This window comes from Mytilus californianus, unplaced genomic scaffold, assembly GCF_021869535.1.
Source record: "Mytilus californianus isolate M0D057914Y unplaced genomic scaffold, xbMytCali1.0.p SCAF_18, whole genome shotgun sequence".
Taxonomy (NCBI): domain Eukaryota; kingdom Metazoa; phylum Mollusca; class Bivalvia; order Mytilida; family Mytilidae; genus Mytilus; species Mytilus californianus.
Window position 1 is genome coordinate 4,165,924 of NW_026262666.1, and position 13,841 is coordinate 4,179,764.

Here is a 13,841-nt window from a genome sequence, read left to right on the forward strand (position 1 = left end):
TAAAGCATGTAATACAGAATTTGTCTATAACAAAACATTCTAAAATATGAATATTCACTTTTTGCTGTCAAGGCTATGTTATTGGTTCTTTATTAAGACATTTTAAAAAGCAGTATGACTAATTCACAGTTCAATCATTTGCCTAATAATAATTTTTACAGCCGCTTTTGGTCCTCATTTCTCCATCAAATTATATAAAACTAACTGCAAACATATAAAAATAACATTAATTTTCCATGAGTATGCTTCTTGTGTCATTTACAAATATAAACATTGCTTAATCATGTTAATCAAATTACAATGATAATATATAGGAAAATCATTCTAAGACTTCCAAATAAGTTACCAAATTTTAATCCAGGAATCATTTTATATTAAAGAAAATTTAAATACGAACCTGAAACATTAGAAATTTTGACAAATTTATCCACACCATTTACCACTTCATAGGCTTTAACATGATAAGTTGTAACTCCTGGTCTTGGTGCTGGCTGATTCCATGTTACTGTTATTTCACTTGAACTCACAACTGAGGCAGCTACACTCAAAGGCTTCTGTGGAACTGAATAAAACAAAATATAATAACTGATAAGCATATTCATATTAGAAAAGTCAAAACTCTACTGGCGATATCTACAATAATATATATGGCTGTCAATCTATTCCCATATATCTTTCTTAGATAAAGAAGATGTACTTTGAGCAATTCCTCAAATGATCCCCCAAGTTTTCAATAAAGAGGAGGTTGAGAAGCAACGGATGTGAAACACAATGCACAGTAAACACATGCTCACATGAAGGTTGAATTAGATTTCAGGAAGCCTTTGTTCCTAGTTCAAACTTGACCTCCTTTTTGTCATCAGTAACAACATATTAAAATAGGAATGCTAAGGTTGTAGGAAACAAATGGAACCGCCCATTTGCCTTCTATCCAATATCCAACCCCAAAACATCTGGATTTCCTTTGGAAAAAAGTCAATTAAAAGTTGTCATATTGGTCATTTGCATTTTCAAATTTGTTGGTCTGGTCTTGCTGATCGAATTTTGTCTCAATCTTTTATCATATTTTTCAAGAAAATAGGCCAAAAAACCAAGAGTGCAAATGCAGAATTGTCTTGCCTGCCTCCTTGACCATGATTGATTTTATGTTAAAAGTCTTAAAGATAAAGGTTTGACTACAAGTATCACATAACTTATCAATGATCCATGACAATGAGATTAAGGTCAGATAAACTCTGCCAGACAGATAAGTACACCATACAATCATTCTGTGCACCAAATATAGTTGACCTATTACTTATAGCATCTAACAAACAGACTTAACCAGGAAAATTTAACATTGGCGAATGAACCATGAAAATGAGGTCAAGGTCAGATGAAACATTCCAGACTGTTTACAGTTTAAAGCTATTTACAGTCAAACCTGTATTAAGCAGTCACTCATGGGAAGTATTAATAAACAGCTGCGCCATGATACGCCCATCGTGTTTTCAAAGAATAAAGTTCAATAACTTCTCAATGTTATATCAGAAAATTATAAAAAAAAATAATGGGAGGTTATCTTAATAGATATAATCAGCCACCAAAGTTTAATGAAAACTGCCCAGAGCACTTTAAGGATATCGTCAGAAAACTTGAAAATCACCCCTTTTTTATGATAAAAATCCCACAACTCAGAATCGTGAAATCTAAAATTCATAAAAATCAAATGGGAGCTTACAACTATAGATATAAACAATTTACCAAAGTTGCATGAAAACTGCTGAAAGTATTTTTGAGTTATTGTTTGAAAACTGGAAAATCCCCCTTTTTGTAATGAATAAAAACCCAAAACTCAGAAAAGTAAAATCAAAAATTTATAAAAAACGAAAGGCAGCTCACATCAAAAGAAAAAAACAATTCACCAAAGTTTCATTCAAATTGTTTAAAGCGTTTTTGAGTTAATGTGCGACATGTTCGTGACGGACGGACGGACAACGGTATACCATAATACGTCCCGTAAACGGGCATATAAAAATGACTGCTCAAGAGAGTTAACCTTTTAAAGAGGTTGCAAAAAATTCAGATTACCACAACGCACATGACAGGATCACAGCAAATTGTTTTAGTGATTTTCAATTGGAAGATTTATGTTCCTGGATTAGTGAAATAAATAATGGAGGATTGAATGCTATATTTATTGATGTTCTCTATCTATCTTTGTTTCTGCAAAAAAAAAAATCATAAAATGGGTAAAAATGCTCATTCAGGGGCAATAATTCCTAACAGGGTCAATTGAAAATTTTGGCCATGTTTGACTTATTTGTAGATCTTATTGTGCTTATTAAAGATCTTTTGCTATTTTCAATTTCTCTTTGTCTATAATAATGGTTTCTGCAAAAAACTCCAGTAATGAGTAAAACCAGTCTTTCAAGGGCATCAACTCCTATAAGGGGTCAATTGACAATCCATTGACATTCACTTTCTTGCAGATCTTATTTTGTTGGACATTTTTACTATCAAAAGATTATCACTATCAACTATAGTTTCATAAAAAAATACAAAAAGGGTAAAAGTCATTTAAAAAAGGCTTCTGCCAAGTTGATTTATTTGTAGATCTTAAGTGTTCTAAAATTGAGAATGGAAATGGGGAATGTGTCAAAGAGACAACAACCCGACCATAGAGCAGACAACAGCCGAAGGCCACCAATGAGTCTTCAATGCAGCGAGAAATTCCCGCACCCGGAGGCGTCCTTCAGCTGGCCCCTAAACAAATATTTATACTAGTTCAGTGATAATGGACGTCATACTAAACTCCAAATTATACACAAGAAACTAAAATTAAAAATAATACAAGACTAACAAAGGCCAGAGGCTCCTGACTTAGGACAGGCGCAAAAATGCGGCGGGGTTAAACATGTTTTTTGAGATCTCAACCCTCCCCCTATACCTCTAGCCAATGTAGAAAAAACAAACGTACAACAATACGCACAGTAAAACTCAGTTTAAGAGAAGTCCGAGTCCGATGTCAGAATAGGAAACACAAGAAAATAAACAAAATGACAATAATACATAAATAACAACAGACTACTAGCAGTTACTAACATGCCAGCTCCAGACCTCAACTAAACTGATCGAAAGATTATGTCTTCATCATATGAATATCAGGCACAATCCCTCCTGTTAGGGGTTTAGTATTATACCATCATAAAATATATGAGAAGAACATAACCCGTGTCATGCCAACAACTGGTTTTAGAATAAATATGTTTAATTCCAATGCAAAGACCCTATAAGTGAATCAATATCAAAGCCAAAATATGCAATCTTTAATGACCTGACAACAGTATCGTAACTATATCCCTTCTTAATAAGTCTGTTTAAAGGTTTTGTTAGCTTTTGAGGTGAATACTGACATTTTTGTGCGTTGTAAAGAATATTACCATAAAAGATTGGATGTGAAATACCCGAACGTATAAGATGTCTGCATGTTGAGTTATATTTACGAATGATGTCCTTATACCGATGATAAAATTTAGTAAATGTTTTGACTAGTTTATGATATCGAAAACCCTGGTGTAATAATTTTTCAGTAATACATAAATTTCTCTCGCTAAAATCTAATACGTTGTTACATACACGAGCGAATCGTACAAGTTGAGCTATATAAACACCATAAGATGGTGACAAGGGAACGTCACCATCTAAAAATGGATAATTAACGATAGGAAATGAAAAATCATCTCTTTTATCATAAATTTTTGTATTAAGCTTCCCGTTAATGATATAGATATCAAGATCGAGGAAAGGACAGTGGTCATTGTTAGTATTAGCTTTATTTAAAGTAAGTTCAACAGGATAAATTTCTTTAGTATACATACTGAAGTCGTCATTATTGAGAGCCAATATATCATCCAAATATCTAAAAGTATTGTTAAATTTTTGTATCAGATGTTGTTTCGATGGGACTTTGCTGATTTTAGTCATAAATTGTAACTCATAACAATACAAAAACAGGTCCGCAATAAGTGGTGCACAGTAAGTCCCTATTGGAATTCCGATAACTTGACGATATACGGAATCTCCAAAGCGAACAAAAATGTTATCAAGTAAAATTCAAGGGCAGATATAGTATCAAAGTCTAGTCAATTTAACTGATTAAAATTTCTCTCTCTCTGTTATAGCTTTCAAAATAATAACCAATAAATGGAGAATGTGTCCATGGGAAACAGATGATGCCCCGCTTGCATATAATGTTATAAAAGGGCATTACTCGAGAAGGGTAAAGTGACGCCACCCAAATTCAAATTTGATCTGTATTTTGTGGTAATAAGTTTCATAACATTTGGTCGAGGCAAACTAAAGCTATGAAAACAGAAACCAACTTTTGGACATATGTGCGGACGGACGTTGATGAACAAGGGTAACACTTAATGCTCCCTCTGATGAAGGATTGGGCATAAAAACTGTAAAATATATCAAAAATTGACATTTCAGGGGCAATAACTCCAAATTGGGTTGTCTTTTTAACCTTTTTTGTTGAAACAGTGGCCATGTTTGTTGATTGATCAAATCCCCAGACACAGTTTTTTAAAATAGATACCCAAAGAACATTCGGTTAAAGTTTTGTAACATTTGACCCAGTAGTTATGGAGAAGATTTTTAAAAAAAATATTTAGACACCAGACAACGGTGGACAGGCAACGGACGCCAGATGCCGGAAGATAACAATGGACCCCAATTAATTGCAAAAGCTGACATGGCCTTTTTGGCCAGATGAGCTAATATATTTTTGTAATAACTTTTATTACATTCAATAAATATGTATGAAAAAGAAGGAGAGTCCCAAAATTAAGTCTCTTGCCAAGATTGCGAGTCGACTTCATTGAGTTGAAATAAAAAGCTCCAGGCCAATTTTGCAAGGAAGAGGAATAAATTGCTTCGCCGAGCGCAGCTGGATAAGACCGCAGAGGTCCAACCCTGAACAGTTGGGGCAAAAATGGACACAATATTCGAGCTTGGTACAGGTCTGAATTTGGATTGTAATTAAATATTTGACACATAATAGGTCTCAATAATGACGACTTCAGTATGTATACTAAAGAAATTTATCCTGTTGAACTTACTTTAAATAAAGCTTATACTAACAATGACCACTGCCCTTTCCTCGATCTTGATATCTATATCATTAATGGAAAGCTTAATACTAAAATATATGATAAAAGAGATGATTTTTCATTTCCTATCGTTAATTATCCATTTTTAGATGGTGACTTTCCCTTGTCACCATCTTATGGTGTTTATATAGCTCAACTTGTACGATTCGCTCGTGTATGTAACAATGTTTTAGATTTTAACGAGAGAAATTTATGTATTACTGAAAAATTATTACACCAGGGTTTTCGATATCACAAACTAGTCAAAACATTTACTAAATTTTATCATCGGTATAAGGACATCATTCGTAAATATAGCTCAACATGCAGACTTCTTATACGTTCAGGTATTTCACATCCAATTTTTTATGGAAATATTCTTTATAAAGCACAAAAATGTCAGTATTCACCTCTGAAGCTAACAAAACCTTTAAATAGACTTATTAAGAAGGGATATAGTTACGATACTGTTGTCAGGTCATTAAAGATTGCATATTTTGGCGTTAATATTGATTCAATTATAGGGTCTTTGCATCGGCACTAAACACATTTATTTAAAAACCAGTTGTTGGCATGACACGGGTTATGTTCTTCTCATATATGTTATGATGGTATGATACTAAACCCCTAACGGGAAGGATTGTGCCTGATATTCATATGATGAAGACATAATCTTTCAATCAGTTTAATTGAAGTCTGGAGCTGGCATGTCAGTTAACTGCTAATAGTCTGTTGTTATTTATGTATTATTGTCATTTTGTTTATTTTCTTTGGTTACATCTTCTGACATCAGACTCGGACTTCTCTTGAACTGAATTTTAATGTGCGTATTGTTATGCGTTTACTTTTCTACATTGGCTAGAGGTATAGGGAGAGGGTTGAGATCTCATAAACATGTTTAACCCCGCCGCATTTTTGCGCCTGTCCCAAGTCAGGAGCCTCTAGCCTTTGTTAGTCTTGTATTATTTTTAATTTTAGTTTCTTGTGTACAATTTGGAGTTTAGTATGGCGTTCATTATCACTGAACTAGTATATATATTTGTTTAGGGGCCAGCTGAAGGACGCCTGCGGGTGCGGGGATTTCTCGCTGCATTGAAGACCTGTTGGTGACCTTCTGCTGTTGTCTGTTCTATGGTCAGGTTGTTGTCTCTTTGACACATTCCCCATTTCCATTCTCAATTTTATTCTGACACAGAATAACTGTAGTCAAAGAACTTAGAATTGGTTATATGATTTGAATTTATATTCAATTGTTTGCTTTTGTGCAATACACTATGCTGTTGCGAATTGACCCCCCCCCTCTTTTTGTTGTCGTTTTTTTTACCCCCACGCCCTTTTTTTATTGCCAAAAAAAATTTTTATTTAAGAAATTTTCTTTTTAATTTCTGAAATCTTGAGGAGAAAAATTTCCCTTAAGATATAGTCGTAATCTCAATTCAAATTTCCAATGGAGTTTGCATCCATAAAAACCCATTTAAATACATCATAACAGTATTAAAATAGAAAATGACCTCCATAATCATGGCTAAAATTAATATACCTTCATCAGCATTTAATAGTAACTCCTAAAAATAAATTGACAGCTATCACCCCAAGACAATACAACATTTCTTTATAACAAAACCATTGTAAGGGAGGTAACTCTTAATGTCAAAAAACCCAAACAAATGATATTGATCACAAATAAACAAATTTATTACCACTGAACCCTTTGATACACACTATTATTATATTATATATACTTCCATCACAGTATTTGGTGTTTCTAGAAACAGCTAAAAAATAATTCATACTAGAACTAGCAAACAACTTTACTAGATTTAAAAGCAATGTAAGGGAGGTAATTCAAATATTATCTTTTAAATTTAATGTTAATTAAATCAAACAAAACAAATTTTATAGCCTTAGGGCCAAAATTCGGACCAATTAGAAAATGGGACCAACAACCAAATACACAGTAAAATTCAGCATATGAAAAAAATTGTAATACTAATAGCTAGAAAAATTGTAATACTTATAGCAAAAAGTCCCAACATAAAGAATCAAAGCTTTCTCAAAATCAATAAAGAGCAGTAATCCAAAAATATTGTTCTCTTCTATATACTGTAAAATATCATGAATCAATCAAATGCTATCCCTTATATAATGATTAATGGTCCAATATCTATTTCATTAAGATCCAAAGACCAATACTTAAGCAATTGTCCATTAACCAGGAAACCCTTATTTTTCCCCTTTTTGCCCCAAATTTCTAAACGGTTTGAGCCATAACCCCCAAAGCCAATCCTAACCATCCCTTTGAGGTATGGAAACTTGTGGTACATTTTCAGAGAAATCCATAACCTGTTGCACCAGTTATTGTCTGGAAACCTGGAAACTAGAAAAATGCTTATTTGGGCCCCTTTATGGCCCCTAAATCCTAAACTGTTGGGACCATAACCCCCAAAATCAATCCCAACCTTCCTTTTGTGGTTTCAAACCTTGTGTTTAAATTTCATAGATTTCTATTTATTTATACTAAAGTTATTGTCTGGAAACCAAATGTCTTGGAACGACGCTGATGAATGACGATGATGATGAAGTGATACCAATAAACGACCGGAAATTTTTTTGCGGTCGTATAAAAAAGATTTCACACTCTAATATAAGTCATAAAAGTCTGATAATTTAATAATTACAAAACATTTTGAAAAGTATACTGCAACTACTGAAGGGGGACTTGTTTTGGGATCGATAAAGTTGTGAAATCAAGGACAAGACTTATTGTAATAATCATTTAAATATAAATAAATAAGATAGACTGGCAAGCTTTTTCATAAGCTAAACTTTGTGCAACATTTACCTTCAGATATTGTCTGTACTTCAGATATATGTCTCATTCCATCATTTGCTGCATTATAGGCTGTAATCCACACATCATACTTAGTGTACGGTAATAATTGCTCAACGACATAGCTGATGGTTGTATTTATTTGGTTTTTATTAAGATTTACTGTTTGTTTTTGTTTATCATCTCCACAATCCTTGTGCGTAATGGTATGCTGTAAAACAAATAATATAAATGATTACTTATTAATACATACATTGTCAATACTGTTATCTCTACTCCTTGTCAATTGGAAATGAATTTCACTATCTATTTGATTGCCAGTCTGTTATTGTTGAAAATATAAGAAATTCAAATGCTACCAAAGGTATCCAAGTGTCTAGGAAAATGAAGGGGCTGCTTTCATTTTATAATATTAAAGCTATGAAGAGCTTATCAATCTTTATTCACAAATTAGTTAAAATATTGTAATTATACTTTCTTGAATATATACGATTATGTTAACATTGTTTTGTAGCAACCATAAATATGATTATGTATTTTGCCTCATGTTACACATGTATATATGTGTCTGAGTGTTTAAAAATAAAGTATTATTATTGTTATTGTTGTTATGTTTTTGTGACCATGTTGAAAGTTATTAACTTTCTTAGTCTTTAGTGAATTAATAAAAAGAACTGTAAAATCATTACATTAAGATGTCTGCATCAAAAAAGTCCATTTCTGAACCAGTGTGTTGCATTCCAATTACATGGCATAAAATATTCTTGCTCATTTAATTCAAAATGCTGGGAATCTAAATTCAAATCAGTCAAATTGAGAATATATTTTATTAGTGTTGCTTGCTAGGAAATAAAATTAAACCATTCTAAAAGAAAGTTTATTGTATCTGTTCATATTTAGGTTTTAAAATCGCATATTAAAAACGTATATTTCTGCTGTATGACTTACTGTGTTAGGACAATCAGTACAGAAGAATATGATCTCCACCTGACATATATCATTCACTCTAAGACGTAAACGGTAACCAAATATATCTCCTTGTGGATTATCAGGATAGTTCCATGAAAAAGAAATGTTTCTACTTGACAAAACATTGGTTATTACACTTGTTGGTTCACTTGATGCTGTAAAATAAAAAGGTAAGTATCAATGAATGACAACTTGTTTCAATGTTGATTACCTTTTTTTGGATAGAAATAATGAAAAAAACTCTGCATTTTATTTTCCACATTTAACATGTATCTAATCCAAATGTATCCTTTGTTACTCATTATATTATTACTGTAAATTCAGAAATTATTGCGATTTTTGAAAAATGATCAAAAATGCGATATTAATTATTGTTTTATCAGGAAAATCTGCATACAGATATATGTATCAGATATCAGAATGCGAGTTCATATATATTGCTATATTCACAAAGTCGCATTATTCGCATTAATAAAAACCTCACAATACTTTCTGAATTTACAGTAACTTATATCATGTATATTACTACAACCAATTAATGAAATCTGTTTAAGAGGAATAAACTTAATTATTAAGATGCATGAGAATAAAAAAAAAAATTGTAAGAGCTTACATATTCCAATCCTAACAACAATATACAGTTGGAAGTTAATTAATCCAAGCAAACTTGTGTTAAATCTGATGGTCCAATAACTCTAGAATAAAATAAATGTGGATAGTGTCCACATGTGGACACAGATGATGCCCCCGCTTGCATATCATATAGTTATAAAGGGACATAACTGAAGAACGGTAAAAGTGACGCTACCCAAATTTGAACTTGATCTGAGTTTTGTGGTAATAAGCATTGTGTGTAAGTCTCATAACATTTGGTTGAGGCTAACTTAAGTAAAGAACAGAAACTAAAAATTCAGCAAGTTTTCTATTTGTAAACACGAATAACTCCAAAACGGTTGTGTATAAGTTTTATAACATTTGGTTGAGACAAACTAAAGTTAGAGAACGGAAACGAAAAATTCAGCAATTTTTATGTTTATAAAGGGACATAACTCAAGAAAGGTAAAAGTGTCGCCACCAAATTTCGTACTAAATCTGTATTATGTAGTAATAAGCATTGTGTATAAGTTTCATAACATTTGGTTGAGGCAAACTAAAGTTAGAAAACGGAAACAAAAAATTTGTACCTGATCTTAGTTTTGTGGTAATGAATATTATGTATAGGTTTCATAATGTTTGGTTGGGGCAAACTTAAGTTACAGAATGGAAACTACAAATTTGCAATCTTTCGATTTATAAAGGGGCATAACTCAATAATGGTTAAAAAGACACTACCCAAATTCAACTTGATCTGTGTTTTATCAGTGGAAGTCAAAATTAAACATTGCATTGTATAAAGCATTGATTGTAGTTGATTCAACTATAATCATGGACAAAGGAAGATAACTCCAATTTTAAAAATTACTTGATATTTAGAAGAAAATAAAATTTTTGCAATTTTTACATATATAAAGGGGCATAACTCTAGAACGGTTAAAGTGACGCCACCAAAATTCAAACTTAATCTGTGTTTTGTGGTAATAAGCATTGTGTATAAGTTTCATAACATTTGGTTGAGGCAAACTTAAGTGAGAGAACGGAAACTAAAAATTTTGCAATTTTTCCATTTATAAAGGAGCATAACTCTAGAACGGTTAAAGTGACGCCACCAAAATTCAAACTTGATCTGTGTTTTGTGGTAATAAGCATTGTGTATAAGTTTCATAACATTTGGTTGAGGCAAACTCAAGTTAGAGAACGGAAACCAATTTTGGGACGTACGGACGGACAAGGGTAAAACTTAATGCCCCCACCGCTACGGCTGGGGCATAAAAATTGGAAAACTTTTTAAGTTTAAAGTTACTTTTTCTCTACCAATCCTGTCAATATTTTTATAAATAAAGGTAAATGAGGGTCTGAATGGGGGGTCCTCCAATTCTTTATTCTCAAAATTTTTAAGCTATTTTTCTCTTCTTTTTTTTTATAAATTTTGCTTATCATTCTCTATTCTTTATATTTTAACATCCCATTATTCTCTATTCTTTATTTTTTTTGCCTATTTTTTTCTATTCTTTAATTTTTGGGGCAATTTTTCTGTAGTATTTATTCTGTTAACCCCATCCTAACCCTCATAAATGAATATAACCATACTTGAGTAAGTCTGCGACATGCAAATCCTTCTCTGACCTTTTTCTATTATATGTGGACAGCAGAGACAGACAGTAAACAATAATATAAACAGGTGCATAAAACATAATGGCTCTTCCAGCTATTTGAGTTACCTGACTTTTCAAGAATAACCTATTTCAAATGATAAATATACGTACAAGCTGCTTTTGTTCTACAACACAACTGATTACTATTGCCGCTTGTTTTAATGCTATCAGGTCCATCATTTACTGTTTTCACTATGAAACAATATTGGTTTGCTACAAAAAAATTGTAGATTCATTATAAGATGTTATAATTATTAAGTATATTTTAGTTAATTTCTTTAACAGGTAGTCAAATTACATTTGTGAAAGGTTAAGGTTGCATTTACTATGTACAGGTACAAAAAAATACTGTGAGTTACTCAATGAACAAAACTTTTGTTTCATGATTTTTTTCTAATTTTCTATTTTGGCACTGCACATCACTAATTAAATAATGAACAATCAGCCTTTCATATTTAAAGGGAATAAAATTCTGTCTAAAAAATTAAATCCGAATAAAGTGGCCAGGCGAAATCAATTTTACTGATAGGCTATCTTAAAATTTACTAAATTTTGACCTTAAATGAGATAGAAGGGTATTTAGGTTTCATTGTTATTTAAACTAAGTTGGTTCATTTAGCAGTTAGTCTAACAGATACCTGCAAGCAGAGGTTCAACTTTATATGTGAGAACACTAGTTGATGTATTGATCTGTGATGGAGGAAATGGACCAAAAGTGTCAATCAGGTAGTACTGAATATCTCCATTAGGTAGTGCAGGTGGTTGCCATTTTAAATCTATACTAGTGGATACTATTTCTGCACAATTTTGTATTGTTGGAGGATTTGGTTCTAAAAAAATAAAGTGTCAAAATGTATATACATGTAAATGAAATCTTTATGCTATATTATAACAAACTTACCCCCATGTACTGCGACTTGGCTGGAAGTGCAATGTTCTTCACCTATTGTAGTTTATTCAAAATTCTAACCCAATTGCGATTTGTTTATCAAACCAAACTGTTCAACCGCTAATTTTTTTTAACCAATTGCTGTAGAAAACCACAGTCATCAAAGTGCAAGGTGAAAAAATAAAGCATACTTACAATCCTATTAAACTTAAATTCCACTTCACTGATATCAAAATGAAGCTAAACATTTCTAAATTTATAAAATTGTAGGTATGCTTTATCACCTTGCACTTTGATGACTTGACTTTAGTTTTCTACAGCAATTGGTTAACATTTCTGACCAGTTGAACAGGTTGATTTGATAAAACAAACTGCCATTTGGGCAGAATTTTAATTGAACAGCAATATTAGGAGAGAAATATACTTACAGTCAAGTCACATGCAGAATTAAAAAAAAAATATTCATCTTTTTCCTGGCCCATCAAAACATCATTTCTTTTTACCCGATTATATGGCATGTCTAACATTAAGATAATTTTCAATATCAAAAATATGGTTTCAATCATTCCTAATGAGAAACAAGAGTGAATATATTGAAATGTCATGTCTGTTTAATTGATTAAAAGTGAATTTGTTTTACTTCATATAATATGAATATGTTATAACTTTGTATAATATGAATTTGTAGCTCTTCTAACTTCTGAATTATTAAGGTTTCTCTCATCCTACAATTTTTGTATCATTTCGTATTGGCATAATTCTTATGCTACGTTTGGTTGTAACAAATTTCCTGTTCGTAAAGTTAATATGGAATTGAGAAAGAACTAAGGTTGCAACACCCTCAGGCAAATTTGACCTAGACTGTTTTGGTTGTTTTATTTAGGCAATTTAGTTTTTATATAGTCTCATATGTTTTATACATTGACTTTAAAAACTTTTGGTCATGATTGAGTACCTAAAGAATGTTATTCATGAAACCTCTGTCAAAATGCACATACATTTTTTACTTCTGTCTTTTTTCCTCATGTACTATATACTCATGCAGGACATTGAGAATTAAGTTTACAATGATGTAAAATAGTCACTACTTTGTTACCTTTGGTTACATCTTAATATCTTGATTTTCTCAAAGTTAAAGATTGATGATTTGTTAAATTTATTTCATTTTTTGTTTGTCAGGGCACTTAAACCTAGACATATTCTACAAATACTTGTGTAGTATTGATGACTATACATATATTAACCAGTAACTTTTTTGTATTGGTTAATTTGTGTTTTTGTGTTTCTGTGAAATTCATATTTCACCCGTCTTTTCTTCATATTAATTATTCTAGATCACTTACGTGTAATGACTGTTCTAAAAACCTCTGAATATTCATCACTTATCAATCCATTGCTATGAGCTACCAGTTTCAGTGTATATCTAGTTCCATTATTTGCATTATATATCACACGTTCAGTATTACTGGTGTTCAAAGGAGTTGTAATTAATTCACTAACTGTAACAGTGTACAGAGCAACGGTTCCTGTAGAACTCCACTTAACTGTTATCTGTCCATTGGTTACTAAAAGGTTACTGTCAGCTTTGATTGGTCCTGGAGCTGCAGGTTCTGAAAGACAATATAGGAAAATAATTTGATCATTAAAAAGTGCAACCCACTGGAAACAATTTCTATCCCTGTACTGCACAATCACACACTATCAGATTGACTGTTTCAAGCATACAATGTAATAGCTCGCACTGGCCCTTTGGGTCAGATGAGATA

At 31.9% G+C, this 13,841-nt stretch overlaps 1 protein-coding gene across 1 annotated transcript; it reads right to left on the reverse strand.

Moving 5' to 3' along the window:
* Positions 1-374: 374 nt before the first annotated feature.
* On the reverse strand, positions 375-13,101 carry LOC127726777 (phosphatidylinositol phosphatase PTPRQ-like). Its single transcript, XM_052234232.1, has 6 exons — positions 13,083-13,101; positions 11,825-12,016; positions 11,298-11,399; positions 8,914-9,089; positions 7,978-8,176; positions 375-562 (listed from the first exon to the last, which is right to left on the reverse strand). The coding sequence occupies exons 1-6, from the start codon at positions 13,099-13,101 to the stop codon at positions 375-377; spliced, it is 876 nt and encodes a 291-aa protein (XP_052090192.1).
* Between the last annotated feature and the right edge of the window lie 740 nt (positions 13,102-13,841).